General features: G+C 37.8%; 6 protein-coding genes across 7 annotated transcripts; 5 read left to right on the top strand and 1 right to left on the bottom strand.

Moving 5' to 3' along the window:
• Positions 1–186: 186 nt before the first annotated feature.
• Positions 187–4,507, top strand: LOC116120897 (protein CANDIDATE G-PROTEIN COUPLED RECEPTOR 7-like). 2 transcript variants are annotated; one of them, XM_031406875.1, is made up of 2 exons: positions 187–1,439; positions 4,335–4,507. In XM_031406875.1, exons 1-2 carry the CDS (start codon positions 379–381, stop codon positions 4,402–4,404), a joined length of 1,131 nt encoding a protein of 376 aa, XP_031262735.1. In that variant the 5' UTR covers positions 187–378; the 3' UTR covers positions 4,405–4,507. The 2 variants fall into 2 exon arrangements, with proteins under 2 accessions (XP_031262735.1, XP_031262734.1); XM_031406874.1 differs by lacking the exon at positions 4,335–4,507 and having other exon boundaries at positions 190–1,927.
• Positions 4,508–5,982: 1,475 nt separating this feature from the next.
• On the top strand, positions 5,983–7,722 carry LOC116120885 (protein CANDIDATE G-PROTEIN COUPLED RECEPTOR 7-like). The gene has a single exon (XM_031406854.1). It carries the CDS (start codon positions 6,179–6,181, stop codon positions 7,487–7,489), a length of 1,311 nt encoding a protein of 436 aa, XP_031262714.1. The 5' UTR covers positions 5,983–6,178; the 3' UTR covers positions 7,490–7,722.
• Positions 7,723–10,680: 2,958 nt separating this feature from the next.
• On the top strand, positions 10,681–12,141 carry LOC116120914 (protein BRANCHLESS TRICHOME). The gene has a single exon (XM_031406900.1). It carries the CDS (start codon positions 10,930–10,932, stop codon positions 11,938–11,940), a length of 1,011 nt encoding a protein of 336 aa, XP_031262760.1. The 5' UTR covers positions 10,681–10,929; the 3' UTR covers positions 11,941–12,141.
• Positions 12,142–13,673: 1,532 nt separating this feature from the next.
• Positions 13,674–16,271, top strand: LOC116120902 (growth-regulating factor 8). The gene is made up of 4 exons (XM_031406882.1): positions 13,674–14,270; positions 14,400–14,576; positions 14,832–15,159; positions 15,375–16,271. Exons 1-4 carry the CDS (start codon positions 13,886–13,888, stop codon positions 16,051–16,053), a joined length of 1,569 nt encoding a protein of 522 aa, XP_031262742.1. The 5' UTR covers positions 13,674–13,885; the 3' UTR covers positions 16,054–16,271.
• Positions 16,272–16,368: 97 nt separating this feature from the next.
• On the bottom strand, positions 16,369–19,085 carry LOC116120936 (protein IQ-DOMAIN 1-like). The gene is made up of 5 exons (XM_031406920.1): positions 18,960–19,085; positions 18,571–18,867; positions 18,193–18,438; positions 17,593–17,730; positions 16,369–17,497 (listed from the first exon to the last, which is right to left on the bottom strand). The coding sequence occupies exons 1-5, from the start codon at positions 19,083–19,085 to the stop codon at positions 16,685–16,687; spliced, it is 1,620 nt and encodes a 539-aa protein (XP_031262780.1). The 3' UTR covers positions 16,369–16,684.
• A 1,933-nt stretch (positions 19,086–21,018) lies between these two features.
• On the top strand, positions 21,019–22,042 carry LOC116120935 (uncharacterized protein At5g39865-like). The gene has a single exon (XM_031406918.1). The coding sequence runs from the start codon at positions 21,082–21,084 to the stop codon at positions 22,024–22,026; it is 945 nt and encodes a 314-aa protein (XP_031262778.1). The 5' UTR covers positions 21,019–21,081; the 3' UTR covers positions 22,027–22,042.
• Positions 22,043–24,696: the final 2,654 nt, after the last annotated feature.

Raw genomic sequence — 24,696 nt, 5'->3', positions numbered from 1 at the left:
GATTTTTTTTTTTTATATTTGGTTAATTTAAAATAAAGCCAAATAAATTATTTAGGTGAAGAATATTCCTCTAATACGAAATTACCATAATGCCCAAACCGACAGACGGCCATTCTCGTAGAAACTTTCAAAATCTGGCTCCAATTTCGTAATCAAGTCAGAATAAAAATCTTTGTTTCCTCTGGTTTAACACGGTTAGGTGTAAATGAAAGGACTAATTGGTTAAGTGTTAACATTTTCTCTTGACTTCAATTCCAGACTATAAACAAACCAACCAGAATAAAAGACCAAGACCAAGGGAAAGAACAAAGAGAGAGTCGGATCCCTCATCTGTTAGATCTGAAATTTCTCTTACTCGGCAGATTGTTCTCAGATCTAATGGCTCTTTCTAAATCCTTTCTCTTCTCCTTGTTTCTATTCATTTTGTTTTCACTTTCTTTTGCTGAAATCCGATTCACGGAGATCCGATCCGACGGCCGCCCGATTATTCCTTTTGATGGGTTCGGCTTCACCCACCGTGGCCGCCTTGAGCTCAACGTTTCTAAGATCACACTCTCCAATCGTAATCCTGAACTTGACTTCTCAAAAGTCGGATTATTCCTCTGCACGCGTGACTCCTGGCTTCACGTGCTCCAACAGCTCGAAGACGGTGAGGTCACTTGTGCACTTCAATCCGATCTCATTAAGCACGTCTTCACCTTCAAGAATCTCAACGGAAAATCGGAATTCTCAACTCTCTATGTTGAAAATGATTCCGATCAATACACGCTCGTTTTTGCTAATTGTCTCCAGCAAGTCAAGGTCTCCATGGACGTTCACTCGGCCATGTACAATCTCGAGGGAAGATCGAACAATCGCGATTATCTCTCGGCCGGTAAAACGGTTCTCCCTAGGGTTTATTTCCTCCTTTCATTAATCTATTTCGTTCTCGCCGGACTCTGGATCCACGTGCTGTACAAAAAGCGACTCACTGTTTTCCGGATCCACTTTTTTATGCTGGCCGTTGTGATTATGAAGACGTTGAATTTACTTTGTGAAGCCGAAGATAAATCTTACATTAAACGCACCGGTAGCGCACACGGTTGGGACGTTTTGTTTTATATTTTCAGTTTTTTTAAAGGGATCATGCTCTTCACGTTGATCGTTTTAATCGGTACCGGGTGGTCGTTTTTGAAACCGTATTTACAGGATAAAGAAAAGAAAGTGTTGATGATTGTGATTCCACTTCAGGTGGTTGCCAATATTGCTCAGGTGGTTATTGACGAAACGGGGCCCTATGGTCAGGATTGGGTTACCTGGAGGCAAGTGTTCTTGCTTGTCGATGTGGTGTGTTGCTGTGCCGTATTGTTCCCAATTGTTTGGTCGATCAAGAATTTGAGGGAGGCTGCTAGGACAGACGGCAAGGCTGCCGTTAATTTGATGAAGCTTACCTTGTTTAGGCAGTACTATATTGTGGTTATCTGTTACATCTACTTTACACGTGTGGTGGTTTATGCTCTTGAGACTATAACTTCGTATAAGTATCTGTGGACGAGTGTGGTGGCAGGAGAGTTGGCCACGCTGGCGTTTTATGTGTTTACCGGTTATAAGTTTAAGCCAGAGGCGCACAATCCTTACTTTGTGATTGATGATGAAGAAGAAGAGGCTGCTGCCGAGGCTTTGAAGCTTGAAGACGAGTTTGAATTGTAATTGGGCTGATTTGATTTTGGGACTTGAGGTAGAATCTTGCCTACTCATGTCCTTTTTTTCTTTTTGTAATTTTGAGTTAACACTAGTAGGTAATTTCATAAAACTTTGATGTATGTTTGTGAATGCCATAGTACTTGTAAGTACTGATACATGAATATTTGGGGTCACTTCTGGAGAATTGGTTGTGTATTAATTTGTTCTTCATCTAGTTAATCAGCTCAAGATGTGATAGCATATATTCTTTGATGCAAATACTTGACAGTTCATAAACTTCGAAAGAATGTATGTGCTTCTTGACATCATGATTTTAAGCAAATGCATGTTAAAAATGGACATTCGTGTTGCACAGTTGCTTTGCGCTTACTGTTAGGTGTGTCACATTGTTGTTGCTTTTAGTGACTGATCAACACTTGCTTTTTGGGTGAGGGAATAATTTTCTCTTTAATCTTTTGTTTTATATTCTCTTATGTTGTGTTGGATAGATTAAGTTTAATTTGGGGGTGAGTACTTTGAGAATGAGATCTGGTCATTGTATAGTTCCCGTTGCAAATTTTGGCTTGGCAGTAACATGTAAATTTGTGAGGTGAGAAAGTTGATTTCTGGCTATCAGCTTTTACAACTAAGTGGCAAAGCTTAGCCAAAGGTGATATGTTGTATAGGTAAGTGTCTATTAGTTAGACCATTCATTCCATGGTCTAGAATAAATGTAGGAATCTACACTTGGAAGGTTGAGTATCACTTCAATTGAATGGTGGCGTTAAGATCAGTTTCATACTTATTGCCTCCCCTGTATGTTTCAATTTTTTTGCCCTCATGTTATCGATTGTTACAGAATGGTGACTTTCCGTTTGTACCAAATTATTTTCTTAGAAAATTTTGTTTCTTTAAATCTGTGTTATTTGTTATTTTGAGAGCTTGGAATTTTTTTTTTCAATTAAAAGGAGGTAAATTAAACACTATATCCTTTGGACTAATTGTTATAAGTTTGCATATGGTGGTAAGAATTTCTTTAGAGCCATTAACATGCCTTTTAGGTTATAGTACTCCAATAGATGGGTTGGATGGTTAGCAGAAGCAGGTGTTGGTTGGGGTAGGTCTGATGTTTAAATCTTGCCAAGCCACATATCAGTGGCTGTTGATGCATCTCTACTGACTTACCATTTTTATTTCAACAACCTTGGAACATCCCCAACCAAGGTCATCATTTTGGAATTGCGTTTGGTTGGTACTGTGACTTGTAAGCACAGTATGAAATAGCTTCTCTTCCATGAAAGCAAGATGGTTTCTTTGGAAGTTGTCCTCCCTATTTGGCATTGATATCAAGCCTCTCCATTGCCCTGGTATATCACTTGTGTCTTTAAAATTGAAGGAAAAAACTTTGAAGGATCATAAAAATGCAATTGCAACTCCCATGGACTTCAAAAGTTGGAGACTTTGAACCTTGTTTACCTGCCAACCTTCTGATTAAAAGGATAATCAATAATGTCTTAAACCCTAAAATATAGAAGCAAATGTTTTGCCAATGCTTTTAGATCTTCATCTTCAACATATATACAAAGGCTATAAAGAAGTATCATAAGTGATTTTAATGAAAGGTTTGATGGTAAGTTGGCAAAGGTGATGGGGAGCAGATGGGAGCCATGTAGTTTGCATTTTTTCAGAAACATTAGATTTTGATCTGCAAATTAGGAATGACATAGCCAATACATTGCCCTTTCGGACATGTTCAAGGATGTGACACTGTTGTAATTTATGCTTCAATACTGTGAACGCATGATCTTCATACTAGGCGGAAAAAAAAATAGGGAATGATATGAAATAGACTGCTAAAATCTCATTTTTTTTCTTTATAGAATTGAATGTGTATATGATCAGGTTAGCAGTGAAGAAGATGTTTCAGCCATTGAGCTTTCCATTTCCTTGTTTGATTATGGCACAAGTGAAGAATCCTAAAAGGGAGGGGTCCAGCGTTTTAGGTCATATGGGTGGTTGAGATATGCGAATTAATTGACAATAAAGCGAGTAGAGTAGTAGGGACGCCTCCTAAAATTGTTCACTTGGACCTAACCCATCTTCAACAGTCTCGGCCAAGCCAACACTTTTAGGCTTGTGTTTCAGATCCCTCGCCCTCACAGATTCAACATTTGGGTCTCTCTCTCTCTGGAAGATCAATTCAATTTTCTGCTTATTTTTGCATACCTATCAAGGTCAGACTTGGAACACAGAAGATAGCAGAAAAAAATATGAAGATAATCAGTCAATTTCTAACCCAAAACAGATGGCTTTTTTTGTAGTTTCTAGTCCAACCTTACCGAGGATCCCTCTCACTATCTTGTGATTGTGCATGTGTAAGCACGGGTGCATAATAACACTAGGTGTGAAACAACAGATGCCATTTTTGTTTAACAAGATTTGACTTATGAGCTACTACTCTCTGGTTTAGTGACTTTCTTGACAGGCAACAAGGCAATTATCATCAGCAGTAAAATGAAAGAATTACTGGTACTGTCAAATTGCGTGGGCCCTGTGAAAGACATAAAAGGAGACATGCATGTGGAACCTGAAGAAAAATTGATGAAAGTTGGGGGACCGCATGAGATGATGATGCTTATAATGTTTAATTTGATGAAGCTTACCTTGTTCAGGCAGTACTATATTGTGGTTATCTGTTACATCTACTTTACACGTGTGGGGTTTATGCTCTTGAGACTATAACTTCGTATAAGTATCTGTGGACGAGTGTGGTGGCAGGAGAGTTGGCCACGCTGGCGTTTTATGTGTTTACCGGTTATAAGTTTAAGCCAGAGGCGCACAATCCTTACTTGTGTGATTGATGATGAAGAAGAAGAGGCTGCTGCCGAGGCTTTGAAGCTTGAAGACGAGTTTGAATTGTAATTGGGCTGATTTGATTTTGGGCTTGAGGTAGAATCTTGCCTACTCATGTCCTTTTTTCTTTTTGTAATTTTGAGTAACATAGTAGGTAATTTCATAAAACTTTGATGTATGTTTGTGATGCCATAGTCTTTTGAATTCTTCTGAATTATACATGATTTCTTACTTTATTCGATATTCTTCTTGATAATTAATAGCTTCTTATATTACAATAATAAAAAATCTCACCCATTTCCTAATTTTATATTAGTGTAGGCCTAATACAAGAATTTTCCCATTTAGAACTGATACTATTATTTATGAGCTGACGAATATTTACATAATTATCCTTTAAAAGAAAACTAATATTAGGTATATAATGCTTGATTGGTTGAATCCAAACTCTCCATCCTAACTGAATATGGTCGTGTCACCTCACATTTACTTGCTGTTCTTTTAGATTTAGAATATATCAGTACTTAGTAGGACCCTCAACTTTCTATAAAATTTACACAAAAAGATATTTAAGAAAAATAGAACGGCGTCGTATTTGTTGCTACTTTCCCGTTATGTAGGAGTTGGGCCAAACGTCAAACAAGCCCATATTCAGATAGTTTTGTCTTGGAATCCATTTCAAGTCAAAATCTAACAAGTTTCCTGTATTATAATATAAATTTGAGTAAACGACATTTACCCACCCAAGGTTTGTCTTAATGACACTTTTTCACCCAAAAAGTTTCAAAATATCATTTTCTTACCCAAAGTTTGTATTCTATTAATACCCAAAATACACTTCACTTTCTCAGTTGGTGTTTGGCGAGTTACCAGGAGCTTGGGTAAGTGTAGACTAGAGTAGAGGTCAGTAGATTGAATGATAGTAACTGATTAAATATTTGTTATCGGAATCAGTTAGAAATCAAGTAAGAATAAGAAACTCTAGCTTTACGGCGACAAACAATCGACGGGAAATCAAGTGTCGCAATAAAATGAGTTTTATAAAGAGTAGATCGAAGGTTCAGATAATGGTGACGGAAAGAATTTTTGCCACCATAATCGATCGGAACAGGCTTTAGTTAGTAAAAAAAATATTCTTTGGGTGGGAAAGTGGTATTTTGAAAAATTTTGGGTAGGAAATTATTAAAGCAAACCTTGGGTGGGAAAAAGTTGTTTACTCTATAAATTTAATCAATAACTTAAACCATGGTTAACGTGACATCATTATAAAGTATAAACCAAATAAGATTTTTTTATTTTATATTTGGTTAATTTAAAATAAAGCCAAATAAATTATTTAGGTGAAGAATATTCCTCTAGCACGAAATTACCATAATGCCCAAACCGACAGACGGCCATTCTCGTAGAAACTTTCAAAATCTGGCTCCAATTTCGTAATCAAATCAGAATAAAAATCTTCGTTTCCTCTGGTTTTATAAGGTTAGGTGTAAATGAAAGGACTAATTGGTTAAGTGTTAACATTTTCTCTTGACTTCAATTCCAGACTATAAACAAACCAACCAGAATAAAAGACCAAGACCAAGGGAAAGAACAAAGAGAGAGTCGGATACCTCTTCTGTTAGATCTGAAATTTCTCTTACTCGGCAGATTGTTCTCAGATCTAATGGCTCTCTCTAAATCCTTTCTCTTCTCCTTGTTTCTATTCATTTTGTTTTCACTTTCTTTTGCTGAAATCCGATTCACGGAGATCCGATCCGACGGCCGCCCGATTATTCCTTTTGATGGGTTCGGCTTCACCCACCGTGGCCGCCTTGAGCTCAACGTTTCTAAGATCACACTCTCCAATCGTAATCCTGAACTTGACTTCTCAAAAGTCGGATTATTCCTCTGCACGCGTGACTCCTGGCTTCACGTGCTCCAACAGCTCGAAGACGGTGAGGTCACTTGTGCACTTCAATCCGATCTCATTAAGCACGTCTTCACCTTCAAGAATCTCAACGGAAAATCGGAATTCTCAACTCTCTATGTTGAAAATGATTCCGATCAATACACGCTCGTTTTTGCTAATTGTCTCCAGCAAGTCAAGGTCTCCATGGACGTTCACTCGGCCATGTACAATCTCGAGGGAAGATCGAACAATCGCGATTATCTCTCGGCCGGTAAAACGGTTCTCCCTAGGGTTTATTTCCTCCTTTCATTAATCTATTTCGTTCTCGCCGGACTCTGGATCCACGTGCTGTACAAAAAGCGACTCACTGTTTTCCGGATCCACTTTTTTATGCTGGCCGTTGTGATTATGAAGACGTTGAATTTACTTTGTGAAGCCGAAGATAAATCTTACATTAAACGCACCGGTAGCGCACACGGTTGGGACGTTTTGTTTTATATTTTCAGTTTTTTTAAAGGGATCATGCTTTTCACGTTGATCGTTTTAATCGGTACCGGGTGGTCGTTTTTGAAACCGTATTTACAGGATAAAGAAAAGAAAGTGTTGATGATTGTGATTCCACTTCAGGTGGTAGCCAATATTGCTCAGGTTGTTATTGATGAAACGGGGCCCTATGGTCAGGATTGGGTTACGTGGAGGCAAGTGTTCTTGCTTGTCGATGTGGTGTGTTGCTGTGCTGTATTGTTCCCAATTGTTTGGTCGATCAAGAATTTGAGGGAGGCTGCTAGGACAGACGGCAAGGCTGCCGTTAATTTGATGAAGCTTACCTTGTTCAGGCAGTACTATATTGTGGTTATCTGTTACATCTACTTTACACGTGTGGTGGTTTATGCTCTTGAGACTATAACTTCGTATAAGTATCTGTGGACGAGTGTGGTGGCAGGAGAGTTGGCCACGCTGGCGTTTTATGTGTTTACCGGTTATAAGTTTAAGCCAGAGGCGCACAATCCTTACTTTGTGATTGATGATGAAGAAGAAGAGGCTGCTGCCGAGGCTTTGAAGCTTGAAGACGAGTTTGAATTGTAATTGGGCTGATTTGATTTTGGGGCTTGAGGTAGAATCTTGCCTACTCATGTCCGTTTTTTCTTTTTGTAATTTTGAGTAACACTAGTAGGTAATTTCATAAAACTTTGATGTATGTTTGTGAATGCCATAGTACTTGTAAGTACTGATACATGAATATTTGGGGTCACTTCTGGAGAATTGGTTGTGTATTAATTTGTTCTTCATCTAGTTAATCAGCTCAAGATGTGATAGCATATATTCTTTGATGCAAATACTTGACAGTTCATACTCTTCGAAAGAATGTATCTGCTTCATGACATCATGATATTAAGCAAATGCATGTTAAAAATGGACATTCGTGTTGCACAGTTGCTCTGCCCTTACTGTTAGGTGTGTAGCATTGTTGTTGCTTTTAGTGACTGATCAACACTTGCCTTTTGGGTGAGGGGATAATTTTCTCTTTAATCTTTTGTTTTATATTCTCTTATGTTGTGTTGGATAGATTAAGTTTAATTTGGGGGGTGAGTACTTTGAGAATGAGATCTGGTCATTGTATGGTTCCCGTTGCAAATTTTGGCTTGGCAATAACATGTAAATTTGTGATGTTGAGAAAGTTGATTTATGGCTATCAGCTTTTACAACTAAGTGGCAAAGCTTAGCCAAAGGTGATATTTTGTATAGGTAAGTGTCTATTAGTTAGACCATTCATTCCATGGTCTAGAATAAATGTAGGAATCTACACTTGGAAGGTTGAGTATCACTTCAATTGAATGGTGGCGTTAAGATCAGTTTCATACTTATTGCCTCCCCTGTATGTTTCAATTTTTTTGCCCTCATGTTATGGATTGTTACAGAACAGTGGCTTTCCGTTTGCACCAAATTATTTTCTTAGAAAATTTTCTTTCTTTGAATCTGTGTTATTTGTTATTTTGAGAGCTTGGAATTTTTTTTTTTGCAATTAAAAGGAGGTAAATTAAACACTATATCCTTTGGACTAATTGTTATAAGTTTGCATATGGTGGTAAGAATTTCTTTAGAGCCATTAACATGCCTTGTAGGTTATAATACTCCAATAGATGGGTTGGATGGTTAGCAGGAGCAGGTGTTGGTTGGGGTAGGTCTGATGTTTAAATCTTGCCAAGCCACATATCAGTGGCTGTTGATGCATCTCTACTGACTTACCATTTTTATTTCAACAACCTTGGAACATCCCCAACCAAGGTCATCATTTTGGAATTGCGTTTGGTTAGTACTGTGACTTGTAAGCACAGTATGAAATAGCTTCTCTTCCATGAAAGCAAGATGGTTTCTTTGGAAGTTGTCCTCCCTATTTGGCATTGATATCAAGCCTCTCCATTGCCCTGGTATATCACTTGTGTCTTTAAAATTGAAGGAAAAAACTTTGAAGGATCATAAAAATGCAATTGCAACTCCCATGGACTTCAAAAGTTGGAGACTTTGAACCTTGTTTACCTGCCAACCTTCTGATTAAAAGGATAATCAATAATGTCTTAAACCCTAAAATATAGAAGCAAATGTTTTGCCAATGCTTTTAGATCTTCATCTTCAACATATATACAAAGGCTATAAAGAAGTATCATAAGTGATTTTAATGAAAGGTTTGATGGTAAGTTGGCAAAGGTGATGGGGAGCAGATGGGAGCCATGTAGTTTGCATTTTTTCAGAAACATTAGATTTTGATCTGCAAATTAGGAATGACATAGCCAATACATTGCCCTTTCGGACATGTTCAAGGATGTGACACTGTTGTAATTTATGCTTCAATACTGTGAACGCATGATCTTCATACTAGGCGGAAAAAAAAATAGGGAATGATATGAAATAGACTGCTAAAATCTCATTTTTTTTCTTTATAGAATTGAATGTGTATATGATCAGGTTAGCAGTGAAGAAGATGTTTCAGCCATTGAGCTTTCCATTTCCTTGTTTGATTATGGCACAAGTGAAGAATCCTAAAAGGGAGGGGTCCAGCGTTTTAGGTCATATGGGTGGTTGAGATATGCGAATTAATTGACAATAAAGCGAGTAGAGTAGTAGGGACGCCTCCTAAAATTGTTCACTTGGACCTAACCCATCTTCAACAGTCTCGGCCAAGCCAACACTTTTAGGCTTGTGTTTCAGATCCCTCGCCCTCACAGATTCAACATTTGGGTCTCTCTCTCTCTGGAAGATCAATTCAATTTTCTGCTTATTTTTGCATACCTATCAAGGTCAGACTTGGAACACAGAAGATAGCAGAAAAAAATATGAAGATAATCAGTCAATTTCTAACCCAAAACAGATGGCTTTTTTTGTAGTTTCTAGTCCAACCTTACCGAGGATCCCTCTCACTATCTTGTGATTGTGCATGTGTAAGCACGGGTGCATAATAACACTAGGTGTGAAACAACAGATGCCATTTTTGTTTAACAAGATTTGACTTATGAGCTACTACTCTCTGGTTTAGTGACTTTCTTGACAGGCAACAAGGCAATTATCATCAGCAGTAAAATGAAAGAATTACTGGTACTGTCAAATTGCGTGGGCCCTGTGAAAGACATAAAAGGAGACATGCATGTGGAACCTGAAGAAAAATTGATGAAAGTTGGGGGACCGCATGAGATGATGATGCTTATAATGTTCTTTCTTTTGTTTTACTTTTTTTTTTTTTCCAGGACTCCAGACATTTAGAGCAATATTCCAATTTTGATCAAGTATTTGTCTTGTGGAATCCTATAAATCAAACCCGTTTTAAGCTTGGGAATTCCTGTGAAGCTACTTTAGGTGTACGCTAATCCAATTTTAATCAAGTTTGTTGATTAGCAGAGAACTGTATCCAAGAGGAACATTCTAAACAAAAAATTTGATGCTTTGTGGCGAAAATTGTATCAGAATCTTCTAAAGTAGAGGACAATATCTACACTTGGGAGTAAATGAAATGGTTTCTCCCCCAATAACAATTCAAGGTTTTGACCGAAAGTCACAATGGCAGGTTGTGAAAATTGATGGAAGATTGTGATAAATAGTCCATTTATATCCCTGCGGTGTAGTGTCCGTTGAATAATTTATCACTTTGACTAATTTACTCTAAATCCGGCTGGCTGTCTGGGCCACTACTTATTTATAGGAGATTGACTAGTTAAAGGCCAGCATATTATATGAAATGAATCACAAGAAATAAATTTATATTTAAGAAAAGGGAGATGGAGATGGATCAAAGTAAAGATCTGGAAAGCAAGAGAAAGATGGTTTTGATTGAGATGAGGTGCATGTGATGTTATCTTTCTTTACAATCCACACCCTCAAAGCAAAGTTCCAGGATAAACGGGCCTACCTCAATTGCTTTCTTGACAGAGAAATCACCATTAAGAAAAGAAAAAGAAAAGAAAGCAAAAAGCTAAACAAAGAAAAGCTCACATTAAAAAGAAGAAGAAGAAGAAGAAGATATATGAAGGAGGGTGATGATGATGATGATCACTAGCCCTGAGAATTCCACAAATGAAACTAACATTTCTCAAGAATCCATCAGCACCACCACTTGCCCCAGCTGGAAACTGTACGAGAATCCATTTTATAATTCACAGCATCATAAAAATCATCATCGTCAACAACAACAACAACAACAACACCAAAGCTACAAGCATATTCATAATCTAAACCTTCCTCTCTCGGCTCGTAAGATCGCAGCTTCTTTCTGGGATCTAACCTTCTTCAGGCCAATCATGGAGACTGAGCTAGATATTGCACGAGCACAGATAATTGAATTGAAAGCTGAGCTTGATTACGAACGTAAGGCACGTAAGAAGGTTGAGTCTTTGAATAAGAGACTGGCTAAAGAACTGGCTGAAGAGAGAAGAGGAAGAGAAGCAATGGAGAGAGTGTGTGAAGAGCTTGCTAGAGAGATTTCATCTGATAAAGAAGAGATAGATCGCATGAAGAGAGATATGGAGGAAGAAAGAAAGATGCTGAGAATGGCTGAGGTGTTAAGAGAAGAAAGAGTTCAAATGAAGCTCTCAGATGCCAAGATGCTCTTGGAAGAAAAGTTAATTGAATTGGAGAAAACTAAAAGGGATAAAATTCCAGGACTCATTAGTAGAGCTTCAAGTAGTTCTGGTAATCTTTCAGGAAAATTTTCCAGGTTCGTTCTGGGCGAGAAATCTATAGATGATAATATTGATATTGATTCAAAAGACTCAACAAGATTAAGTTTGGGTTCAAGTGAAAAGTTGTCTTGCAATGATAATGTTAATTGTGTTTCATCCATGGCAATCCAGCGAAGAACATCAACAGAAGCTGAGAATCCACATATAAAGCGAGGGATTAAAGGGTTCGTTGAATTTCCCAGAGTGATTAGAGCAATTGGATCCAAAAGTAGACATTGGGGAACAAAACTGGAGTGTCAAAAGGCTCAGCTAAGGATTCTACTTAATCAAAGGAATCCAATTCGATCCAATAATCTTATTTTGAGTTAAAAGAGATCGTCAGTAATGTTGTTCAGAAGTGCCTTCAATTCTATGTCTTGATTAATTTTTGTTCTTTCTTTACATGTAATATTTTTCATACCGTCTTGTTCATCCTTTATGTTTCCGCAAATGATTACCAGTACTATTACTCAGTACCCGAAACTTCATTGTTCCAAGAAGTTTTAATTATAATCAAGAATGAAGTAAATATGTTTTGGTTTGTAATTGTTGTAAAGACATTATGATAACATATTTGAGTTTATTATTGTATCTTACATACTTTGGAAATAAGAAATGTGTTTCTCAGATCTGCTGAAATGCCCATATACCTTTCTCAGCAAACAGGCGGTGGATCTTGACTTCGGATATAAATGTTTATTGAACAACTTAGAGAGGTTATAAGATTATATTAAACATTTTCAGGGAACAGATCCCATAACACTTGAAATTAGTATCCTAATTTAATAAAGTCGTTTTACTTTCCAACTCTCATATGCTGTATATGGGTTTTATAATTTCAGACTTGGGATTTCAGTTTGATATAAAAAATACAGCCAGAGAATTCGGTCCATTCCAAGATATTCTTCACCGATTCACACAGTTCTTTTTTGTCGCCATTAGATACAGAGTTTAGCAATCTGGACTCATCATTAGGATCAAACTTGTGAAAAAGCAGAAAAGTTGGAAAATGATTATGAAACATGAATCTGGATTCTGGCATAATTAATTTGAAGCACAATCTCAGGGATTAGTCATTAGAGTCATCACACTCTGGCAGTCGTGTACAAGAAAAAAAAAAAAGGCTTTTACTTTCTGGATTCGTATTCATTTCGTCTTCCGTTTTAGAATGTTCAAGTATATCAGTCTAGGCGTTACTTTTCATTTACTTGGTTCGCGGTTGTTGCTCCTGTCCTGTGTTGATCCCTCAAATCATGAGACTCTGAGTCTGAATACATAAAATAACCCATTGGAATGGTCACATAAATCACCCCACCCCACAAATCTCCAGACCCAGACAAGGAATTAATGTGTAATTTAACCTAAATTAATTATTCCTTAACCACCAATACTTATATATAACACTGAAATTACAAGTGAAGAAGCTTGTTGATGTAAATATCACTCTTACTCTCTCATCTTCTTCAGCTAGCAACTACCCAAATTGGCTTAAACTAGGTTGAGGTTATAGCTAGGTATCTAGGATGCTATATTTATAATACTTGTAGTCACCATCAGAATTAAAGCAGTAATTAGTAGTAGAAATTTTATCTCAATTAGGAATTAATGGGTCCAGACTCCAAGAGAAATATTTATTGAGACCTAATCCAAGAGGAGCCCATGCCCATCGATAGTTAGTTACTGCATCACATCCATTACAACTTGGTCCCCCCTCACCATCACACGAAAACCAAGTGGCCCCCGCTCCATCACCATCTTCAACGTTTAACGGAAATGGTGAATATTTTTGGACAGAGATCGTCAGTCAACTGAGTCAAAGTAAATCACCATGGCCAATCAATTGATACTTATGCAGAGATACAAGTTGATTAATGTTTTGGTCCAATCAAACGAAGCGGTGAGTTGAGTTACTAAATCTATGCACTTGACGTGAAAAATGGAACGTTAGATAAAATGTCTTCTCTCTCTATCTCTACCTCCCAGTGGGTTGTCAGTATTTTTGTAAGTAAGAGAAAGAGGTGTGTAGAGATGTGATTTTGTCTTTATTCTACAAGAGGTGCGAATGTTGGAAGCTTAGGAAGCAAACTCCAAACGCATGGCTCAAAATGGCGGCACCGCTAGCTACATCCATACCCACATAACCCATTTTATCTAAAATCAAACACAAAGAAAAAGAGAGAGAGTTTTTTTTTTGTTAAAGAACTAGCAGTGAAATTTAAGAATCGGTTGTTTTTTCATTGTTGATGGGAAAGTTGTTGTCCTTTTGAGGAAATAAATGGGAACAAGAAGTGAGTTTGTGGGTAGAAAGAAAGGAGTAGTGAGAGAGTGTGGGTCGGGTTTGAGGATGCAAGAAAAGCAAAGTGATGGAAGTAAGAGATTGATGGTGTTTGATGATGATAAGTTATTATCTTCTTCTTCTGCTGCTTCTTGTTGTGAGAGCTCTATTACTAGTGGTGGTTTTGTGGGTGGTGGTGGTAGTGGTAGTGGTAGGCCCTTGTTTTGTAACACAAGCAACCAAGTTGCTTGTATGAGCGATATATACGATGTTGTCGGTGTTGCTTCTGCTTCTGGATCTGCTACTAATACTGCAACTGCACTATTCCTGCCCAAATCTCTAAACTCGTCTAACTTTGACTCTTCATTTTCTTTCAATTCCTCAGGTAAAGTTAACATTTTTCTGTGTGTATATTAAGTTCTACCTCTAATCTATTTATTACATTTCTAGGTTAAAGAAGAATTTTAGTAAAGTTGTGAATCTAAAGCTGATGTAATGCCATTCTCTGCAACAGTGGGAGAAATGGCAGCTTCTGTGAATGTGAGACTACCTTTTACTGCTGCTCAGTTGCAAGAACTTGAGAGGCAGACCACGATATTCAAGTACATGATGGCTTCAATACCTGTCCCTAATGAACTTCTCTTCGCCATTACCAAAACCCCATCAATTCTTCCTCCTCCACACTCCAATAGTAATTTGTCTTTCTTTTATAGCGCTTTCTTGCATTAATATTCATGTTAATGCTAATGTTGTTCTGGTTCATGTTCTCATCTTATGTTTCTACATGGACTATCCAATTATTAATGTTGGTTATATGCTGTATTATATAGAAACAATATTTAATTCTGATGGGTCCTTGCCTTGATATTGTCAAAGATGATCAATTTATTGTTTATTAGCTAGGATTTTACTGAGCTTTACTGAACACTTATGGGTTTGATTCTAGTGGTACGAGCTTCAATGGAGTTGGGGGTTATGAGCCATAATAGCTCGGATCCGGAGCCATGGAGGTGCAGAAGAACAGATGGGAAGAAATGGAGGTGCTCTAGGGACGTGATTCCTGATCAAAAGTACTGTGAACGCCATTCTCACAAGAGCCGTCCCCGTTCAAGAAAGCCTGTGGAATTACCAGCTCACCAAATCAACAAGAACGATAATATTGTCACACAGTCTTTGAACCTTGCATCAAACACCATCAACAGGCCTTATCAAACGTCTCATCTTCTTAACCAGACCATGGGCTTATCTGCATTATCCAGTGATCAACAACCCAGGTAAGTTGGGGGTTTCAATGTTCTCTCTGCTCTGAATCTGAGGACACAATTAATTTATCAGCCATACTATATATTAATGTTATGCTGCAAACCTGCAATCCCCTTCCCTAGTTCTTATCCCTTGTCTATTGTGAATGTTATGACATGGGCCTTTTTGTTTGTCTTTTATACTTTATTGTGAAATAACTGTGGCAACTTTTTGTTCACCCGTGAAGGTGCTTGGAGTGGTTCATGAAAGGTGAGACCATTCCTGTTGCTAATAATTCCAACCAGGAATGGCCGCAAATGTTGCAGTCCAAGTTAGAATCTAAGAGAGACAGCACCATGGGTTACGCAGAGCACCTGTTCAACTCAAATTCATACATCAATTTTGGTGGTAACAGTAGTGTGCTGCAAGCTCAGGGGCTACATGACCAGTACAACCAATTTTTTAGCCCCAAATTGGTCTCCCATCAGACCCCAACACAACAGATCACTAGACACTTCATTGATGCTTGGTCTATAGGAGATGGAAATATGAGTAATACGGACGGAATCAGCAATAGGAGTCTTGTTTCTTGTAATGAAAAGCTACCGCAGTCTTCCCTTACATTATCAATGTCTGGTGGAAGTGAAATTATTGAAAGAAATGAAAACGTTGCAATGAGTACTCTTGGTACCTCAGGCTCAGAAACAGAAAATGTTGGGACTTCTAGACCCCACTGGATGAACCATATTTCAGGGATGGGTTCAACACCTGGTGGACCATTGGCTGAAGCATTGTGCCTTGGCATTGCGAGTAGTGCAAAATCAGATTCGAATGAGGCATCCCCTCATGATTGCAGCACTAGCACCACTACCACCAGCAGCAAAAGCTCATGTGGAGATGGTGGCCGCCCAGGGACCCAGTTTTAATAAGGCAATATGGGTGGTCTCTTGTCAACCTTTACTTTAAGCTCATTGTGTATGTATTAGTGAACTGGTTAATTTTGACTGAATGAGTTGAATTTGATTAGCTAAACCAGAGCTGACTACAATTCCATAAAAAAAAATTCGTGAACTTTGTTATTTTGGCAGTTGGTTGGTCAGTCTACTGCATAAAGAAGTGTTTCTAATTAATTGCAAATTTTTCCTTAGCGATTAAAAATTGTAAATTATTAAGGGAATGTTAAAGCTGAAGTTGTATCGCATTTAACTTTTGTAACAACTAGGTACCAGTTTTCCCCTGTTTAAAACAGAAAATATGAATTAAACCAGCAAAGAACAGAACTTCCACGACAAAATTGAGCATCTCGTTTCCTATAGGAAAAATGGTCGGGAGAATCTCAATAGTAGTAGTTCCATAAGAACCCGAATTCTACATATTAATTAGATTCGCCACACCTGGCATTAAATGATGATAACCCGACTTTTACTGATTCTGAACTGAAACCAAATAATTCTACCTCAACATGATTTCACATATCATGGGTTGTCAAAATCCATGCAATTTATTTTGTTTCTAGCTAATGTGGAAGGTTGAGGTAAGAGTAAATTGGCAGCTGATTTATTCCCACAAATTGAGAGAGAACCTTGATCCAGACAATGATGGAGAAATTTCGCCACCAAAACTCTCAGTATAAGACGAATAGTTTGATAGCTGCTCCATTCCATAATAGCCACCATGTAGGCTCTTGAAGCTGATGCTTCCCAAGTTCTGGCTAGAAGCATTACATGCAGTGCCAACACCACAATGTAACTCATGAGCTGGATAAGAAAGGCGCTTCTTCACTGAACCGCCACGCTCTTTCTGGGATGTTGATGACCTCTGCCTTGGTGCACTCTGTGACCGAGCCCGAGCCTTGGCACACTGAGTGGCAGCCATGTAATTTGGCACTGTAGAAGTAGCAGCAGCCCTGCTTGTGGCTGTTGCATAGCGAGATATTCCATTATTAATACAATAGGTAGACCTTAAGTTTGGAGTTACTGCGGCCGAGTAACTTATGTCTTCCTTCAGGTATCGAGGGCTTGCCGAACGCACTTGAAGGGGTTTGGTTTTGCGCGGAGAGGGTGTGACAGGTGATTGGTGGAGAGAGAAACTTTGTTGTGCCCGGTGAAGTGGAGAAGCAACAGAGTGGGGTCTAGCTTGTTTTTGTTGATGATTTTGAGACTGGGATTTTTGGAGAGTTGGAGCAGAATAAGAACAAGGCCTAGACATGTCAATTTCAACTGTCTTTATAAGGTCTCTACTATCAGTTGAAGCTCTGCTAGTAGTGCTATTGTCCCATTGCTTGGTAGCCATCCACCGATCAAGCCATTTTGTTCTTTCTTCTAAATCACTTTCATCTCCTGCAGATGGATTCCTGCGAGATTTCCACATCTTGACGTGGTATGAAGATGTTCATGAGTAGATTAGACCATTTTCTCATAAGTCCAAAACAAACCTGAATATACAGATGATAAGAATGAACTAACCTGGTTAGAGAAAGCATAAGCGAGGGCTTTTTCGCGTTTTAGACCAGCTTCCTTTCGACTCTGGAACGTTCCATCTATCCCCTGGCTTGAATGTGGACGGTCGTCCCAATCATCTAGTGTACCACTCGCACTTTTGGACTGTGAAAATAGAAAGCCTTCAGAATATATAGAGAAACGTTGTATTCATATCATAATTAAACATTAACTGGACATATATGTAAAAACTTACTGTTGACTTCCTATTTTTAATGTCTTGAAGATTAGCAGACTCCCATAAACTATTGATTTCAGCAACCATAGACTTTCTGCTGAGTTCANTTCTCATAAGTCCAAAACAAACCTGAATATACAGATGATAAGAATGAACTAACCTGGTTAGAGAAAGCATAAGCGAGGGCTTTTTCTCGTTTTAGAGCAGCTTCCTTTCGACTCTGGAACGTTCCATCTATCCCCTGGCTTGAATGTGGACGGTCTTCCCAATCATCTAGTGTACCACTCACACTTTTGGACTGTGAAAACAGAAAGCCTTCAGAATATATAGAGAAAGGTTGTATTCATATCATAATTAAACATTAACTGGACATATATGCAAAAACTTACTATTGACTTCCTATTTTTAATGTCTTGAAGATTAGCAGACTCCCATAAACTATTGATTTCAGCAACCATAGACTTTCTGCTGAGTTCATGTGAAAGCCTTGCTCGTTGATCACGCACCCTATCTTGTGCTCGAACCACAGCTTGAATGCATTTCAGCGTGAACTTGGTTTGTTTTCGAACATTTTGTCCCCTCACTAAAGCTTGAAGCATTACCAGCCCTTTAAGTGCACGCAAAGCTCTTCTTGCCTTGAACAAATAGATCATTTTGTTAGAGTGCTTCAAATAATGGAAGGAAGAAACTGTATAAAAAACATATGAGTCCCAGATCGAGTAATTATTATAACTTTGATATTATTTTATTGTGTTACGTGTACTTACTAAGTAGCCTCTGAAAGCTGTTTGAATAACTACAGCAGCATAATGTTCTTTAACATAATTGGAAGGCCTGGTGAGCCTAGCGATCTCTACCGCCGCTTGGGCTGTTACCACGGCAGCTTCAGCAGCTGCCGCAGTGGCTGCTGCCACTGCAATTGCGTGCCTTTGATCAGCAGCTAAAATAGGGATCACTGGTGTAGCTGCAGTAGTAGTAGTCGCGTTTGCTACCGGCTTTGCTTCACATGGTTTTGCATGATCACTGTTAGGCCTTCGAAAAAGCCATCTTCTTTTCTCTCTTTTCTGCACAAACCCAACCTCTTATCATTATAAAAAAAAAAAATCTTCTAAACACGTATCAAAAACAATGGAAATGAGCGTAAAATTATTGTTACCTTTTCTTCCTCTTCTTGCTCATGTTCTTCTCTTCTTCTGCTACTCTTTTTCTCATTCTCTTTAGTTGGGGACCTAAAAGCCCTTTTAACTATTGTCAACCAAGAGGTACCATTTTTCTTTCCCATGGAGAGGTATATACGAGAAAGCTTTGATGCATTTACATTTACAACTCTCGCAAAGGCATAAATATTGTAGGAAGAAATAAGATATAAGGTAGTAGTTTATATGGATTTGATAATACCTTCTTCACCATAAATGAAGTCAGTCAATTATTTTAGAGAGGGCAATAGAAGAAGCGTGATATTTATTTGTGCCGAACCCACCCAGGGTACGAGCTCCAACGTATGTCAACAAAACAAGCAATAGGTGTTTGGTAGTGGCATGGGGAAAAAACTAATAGAGTTGTCAGAAATTGCTTCGTAATTTGTACATGAAATTATCACAGAAGATGACATGAGAGTGAGAAAGACGGGAGTTTTTAATGTAACAAAGAATCCAAAGTTCATTGAAGATAGCTAAACCCTTTTTTATTGATTGAGCATGCTTTTAAGTTTTTATCTTCTCTTTATTAATAAACTGACCAAACCCATTGGCTTCACGTGTTATCAGCAGCTAAAGGACAATAGAGAGAGAGAGAGATGAGAGATTCATTCATCTATATGACTATCGTTGTTGAATTCTCCTCGAAGACCATCAATCAAACTTATTAGCCAGTTGGTTTGAAGAGGAATCCTGAACTGTGCATGTTTTTGGGTTGCTGGAAAAAGGTTGGCTTCATTTCCCCGTAGCTGGTCAAACTCTGCTTTACTTTCCAATAATGATTCTTGTCCCAGATATTAAATGAGGACAATCCCAACACATAAAAATTTAATCTCCGACCAGAAACTGAAAATCATGCTACTCCATCCTCTCCATTTTAACCATTATAGTCCAGTTAGTGAATTCCTGCCAAGTTATTATAATCGCATAATTGGCATTACCTTTTGTACTACACATTTTGTTAGCGCATCCTGATATAACAAAAGCTGCTACTCCTCTTCAGATTCCTGTTCTTTGATGCTACTCACTTTTACTCTGCCTCAGTTATCATAACAGTTACCCAATGACGTTTAAATTCAGTTCCCGTGATAAATTGCAGGTTCATCACTGGGCTCAAAAAAGGGTATTAAACAGTAAAAAGAAAGAAAGAATATCTGATTCCTCATTGTTAAATCTTTGCTTTTTCTGCCCTTGCTGTATATTCAGACAAATCCTGAACTTAAATCTCTTATTATTACACAACTCTTAAAACTTAAGACGATTAATGTCTTAAAAAAATATACATATGTACATGATTTGTTTTGTTACCAGCCAGAAAAAAAATCTAAACTTTTCTCTGGCTGGAGGGGAATCCTGCAATCTTCGGCTTTTGATGATTTGTAAAATAATAATTGAGGTGTGACTGTAGATGGGGTCAGCTTCATTCTGATCCAGCCCCACCACTGGGGAGAGTTGGGCTCAGCTTGTGAGCTATCCAATCCAATCAATAAGGGTGGGTGAAGCCGAAAAGGCAGCGTCAGTGAGGCCTAATGGTTTTACTACAGGTAATTCAATCACTCCCCAAATTTACTCCAGCACCATCGACTGCTCAAACTCATTTAATTTGAATTGATTTTAGCGCTCAAAGCTCGTGTACCTAAACAGTCAGTCTCAGTCCCCACTNTTCATTCTGATCCAGCCCCACCACTGGGGAGAGTTCCAATCCAATCAATGAGGGTGGGTGAAGCCGAAAAGGCAGCGTCAGTGAGGCCTAATGGTTTTACTACAGGTAATTCAATCACTCCCCAAATTTACTCCAGCTCCATCGACTGCTCTCAAACTCATTTAATTTGAATTGATTTTAGCGCTCAAAGCTCGTGTACCTAAACAGTCAGTCCCCACTCTCCCACAAATTTTTGAAAATTGAATGAACCGATCGAACCTGGTGATGACACTTCAAAAACAATTGATTAATTAAATTCATAATATAATATAAAAATTCCACCTTCAGAAAAGTCATTCCCTGTATGTATATTTTTCACTTGGGAGTTGGGAGTTGGGAGTTGGGAGTAAGATTCTATTTCAAATTTCAAAACCATCACCATGGGTTGTGTTTCATCCAATTTGCTAAACCAAGAAGACGAGTTCACTCAACTCGGTAGCTCAGCTCTGGGTCACCACATTGTCTCACTCACTTCTACCACTTATGGCCTCCTCAATCTTGATCCACCGACACCAACTCAGCCCCCCACCACCGCCTCCGCCACAACCCCGCCTACCCCGCCTCCTAGGTTCACCCTCGGTTCCATTTTCCCCAGCCCACTGTCCGAACCTTTACCCAAACTCCTCCAATCCGATCCCGAAGTCATTAACTCCTGGGAACTCATGTCCGGTTTAGATTCCGACAGTAGTTTCCGTTTCTGTTCCAAACTCAAGGGAACCTCAAAAGAAAATTCAAATCCTAATTTAAAACCTCTTAATATTAACTTTCTTAAAGTTTGCAATTCCCTCCCGAAGGATAAGAATGTCCTGGACAAGTTCGAGAAATTATGCCCACCAAGCGGTGGAAACAAACTCGTGATTTACACCACCACTTTGAGAGGTATACGCAAGACTTACGAAGAGTGCAATGCAGTTAAGTCGGTTATGGAAAACTTCGGAGTGGTTATTTGCGAGAGAGATATATCAATGGATCGTGGGTTTAAAGAAGAGTTGAGGGAGTTGATGAAAGATAAAGAGAGAGAAGCAATGGTACCACCGAGAGTATTTGTGAAAGGGAGATACATTGGTGGGGCTGAAGAGGTTTTAAAAATTGTTGAAGAGGGTTGGTTTAGTGAGTTAATTGAAGGGATTCCAAAGAGAAAAGTTAAGGGAGTGTGTGAAGGGTGTGGAGATGTGAGGTTCTTGCCATGCTTTGGGTGCAATGGGAGCTGTAAAATGGTGATGAACGTCAAGGAAGAGATGGGACAGAAGCAAGGGACTACTGTTGTGGTAAAGTGCCCTGATTGTAATGAAAATGGGTTAGTGCTTTGTCCCATTTGTAGTTAACTGTGTTCTGTTGTTATGCAACTTTCTTCATATAATAATAAATTAATAATAGTAAGATATCTCATTTTACTTGCTTATGTTTGTTAAAAGGATTTTTTTTTTTTTTTTCTTTATTGAGTTCTCCATGTTGTGTTTGTGATTTGTTTGATATGATTTTTGCTTTTGATAATTTAGCAATGATACATATGCAAAATTAGAGATGAAATCATGAAAGGGTAGGCTAGATTGTTAGAGGATCATTGATTTTGAGGAAAATTTNAAGTGCCCTGATTGTAATGAAAATGGGTTAGTGCTTTGTCCCATTTGTAGTTAACTGTGTTCTGTTGTTATGCAACTTTCTTCATATAATAATAAATTAATAATAGTAAGATATCTCATTTTACTTGTTTATGTTTGTTAAAAGGATTTTTTTTTTTCTTTATTGAGTTCTCCATGTTGTGTTTGTGATTTGTTTGATATGATTTTTGCTTTTGATAATTTAGCAATGATACATATGCAAAATTAGAGATGAAATCATGAAAGGGTAGGCTAGATTGTTAGAGGATCATTGATTTTGAGGAAAAATTAGTAATATATAAACTTATGCAGCTGAGGTACAATTTAAAATTTTCAGTCATTTGATTTTTTTGGAAGACGTTCTGTTGGGCATGCCTTCTTGTTGATATAGAGTAAAGCAATTTGTTTGGTATATAAGCTTGAACACAGGATGAATAGGCCATAAAAATAGAACTGATTTCGTTGTTTGTAGTTTCTTTTCTACTTGAAAGTGTTTTCAAGTTAATTCCTTTTAAGTGTGTTATATCACACTTCTTGATATCTCGGGAAGTTCTTCACTTGCTTCCCATGAAAATCTGCTCAAACCGCCATTTGTTATTATTTATCTTGTAAGTTGCTGGAACTTTCAAGAAAATTGAAGTATAAGAGTTCCTAAGTGTCATAGTCTGAGTCTAGTGGTTAGCCTAAGTGTCAAAGAGTGATGCAAAGAGCATTGTGTCTCGGGTCATGCGAGTCTAGAGGTTAGCCTAAGTGTCTAAAGACTAAAGAGTGATGGAAAGAGCATTGTGTCTCGGGTCCTGCGAGTCTAGTGGTTAGCCTAAATGTCTAAAGAGTGATGTAAAGCGCATTGTGTCTTGAGTCATGCAAGTCTACAGCTTAGCCTAAGTGTCTAAAGAATGATGTTAAGTGCATTGTGTCTTCAGTCAAGTCACCAGAGTTATATGTAATGTAAGAGGGAAATACTAGAGAGTATGTGAGCTGAATTAATTGGTTTTTCTGTCAAATGTTGAGAACTTCAATTATGTAGTTAATGGAATGAATGTGCCTTTGATCTTCAGTATCCAAGATTGCTGATTCTGCTGTCTTATAACTAATCATTTGCTATGGATTAGATAGTCCTAATCAAATGAAGTATGGATCTTATCTGAAAGAGATCTTCAAACCATTTAGGAATGATTACAGTTAATCTGCAAAAATGGATAAACTTCATCCTTTTCCTGCTGTACATTTAGCTTTCGAGTTAATTTCAGGGAAAAGGGCCTCCCAGCCAGTGCTAATGATGCCTCAAATTAAGTATACAGATATGATGGGGATGGGCCAGTTCCAGAACAGGAACCAAAAGAAATATATGGGAACAAACTAGAAAACTTGAAACTCATTTGCCTCATTTTATCATCCCTCTTGGGCGGGTATTGCTCTGCTGTGCAAGTTTACTTCAAAAAGCTTATAATTTTTTCCTCTCATGTTGTATTTCTAGTTGTTGCTGTTGTTATTTTTGACTTATACACAATTCTAAACTACAACTGCCATGAAAATGCTCATTGAAGAGGATTAGATTAAATTTATGCTTTGAAGCCGCTGTTTCAATCTCCTTTTGCATATTTCTATATTGGCAACAGGGTCAAGAATTTTTCTCATTGATTCAAGCATTTTCTTAAGCGTCAGTTTCTGTTCTTGTTTTAAGTTAATATTGTCTAAAGTAGAGTTGGCGGTGGGCCGTGCTGAGGGGAAAAAAAAGCACGGCCTATGATTATGTAGGCTCTGTTGTGGGCTTTAAAAAAGGCACATGGCCCGGCACAGCACGACACGAACAAATTTAAAAAAAAATAAATACTAGTCTATGTTTACAGTTAAGATATATTAGAAAATTTTAAAAATTTAGATTTTAATGAAAATGAAGATGTACAATAATTTTTAATCATAATTTCTAAATTTGTATTTGTAATTTATAATTATAACTTATAAGTAATAAAAAGTTTTGAAATTCAATTAGTAGTTGAATGTTTTATTATTTTATAATGATTATATATTTTATAATTAATATAAATACAAAATATTACTAAATATAATATATAAGATATTTTTATAATAATTATTAATAATAAATCAAAATTACCATAATTTATAAATATTAAAATTAAATTTTTTTACAAAGTACGCGGACTAATTCATGGCAAGTTATATAGTAAGTCATGTCGTGGGTTTTCAAATTTGGTGAGTCGGTACGATACAATAGAACATGAATTTTTGCAGTCTTTGGTATGCCAGAGCCCACAACACGACGGGCCTTAAATACTTAGATACGGTATGGCCTACTGCGGCTCTAGTCCAAAGCATGCATCCTCCAAAGAAGGAGCTTGTTTGAAATTAAGAGACAGTAAAGTGATTGACAGC

Source organism: Pistacia vera, unplaced genomic scaffold, assembly GCF_008641045.1.
Source record: "Pistacia vera cultivar Batoury unplaced genomic scaffold, PisVer_v2 Contig95, whole genome shotgun sequence".
NCBI classification, from domain to species: Eukaryota; Viridiplantae; Streptophyta; class Magnoliopsida; order Sapindales; family Anacardiaceae; genus Pistacia; species Pistacia vera.
The sequence above is the reverse complement of the archived record's forward strand: the minus strand, read 5'-3'. Positions and strand labels throughout refer to the sequence as shown.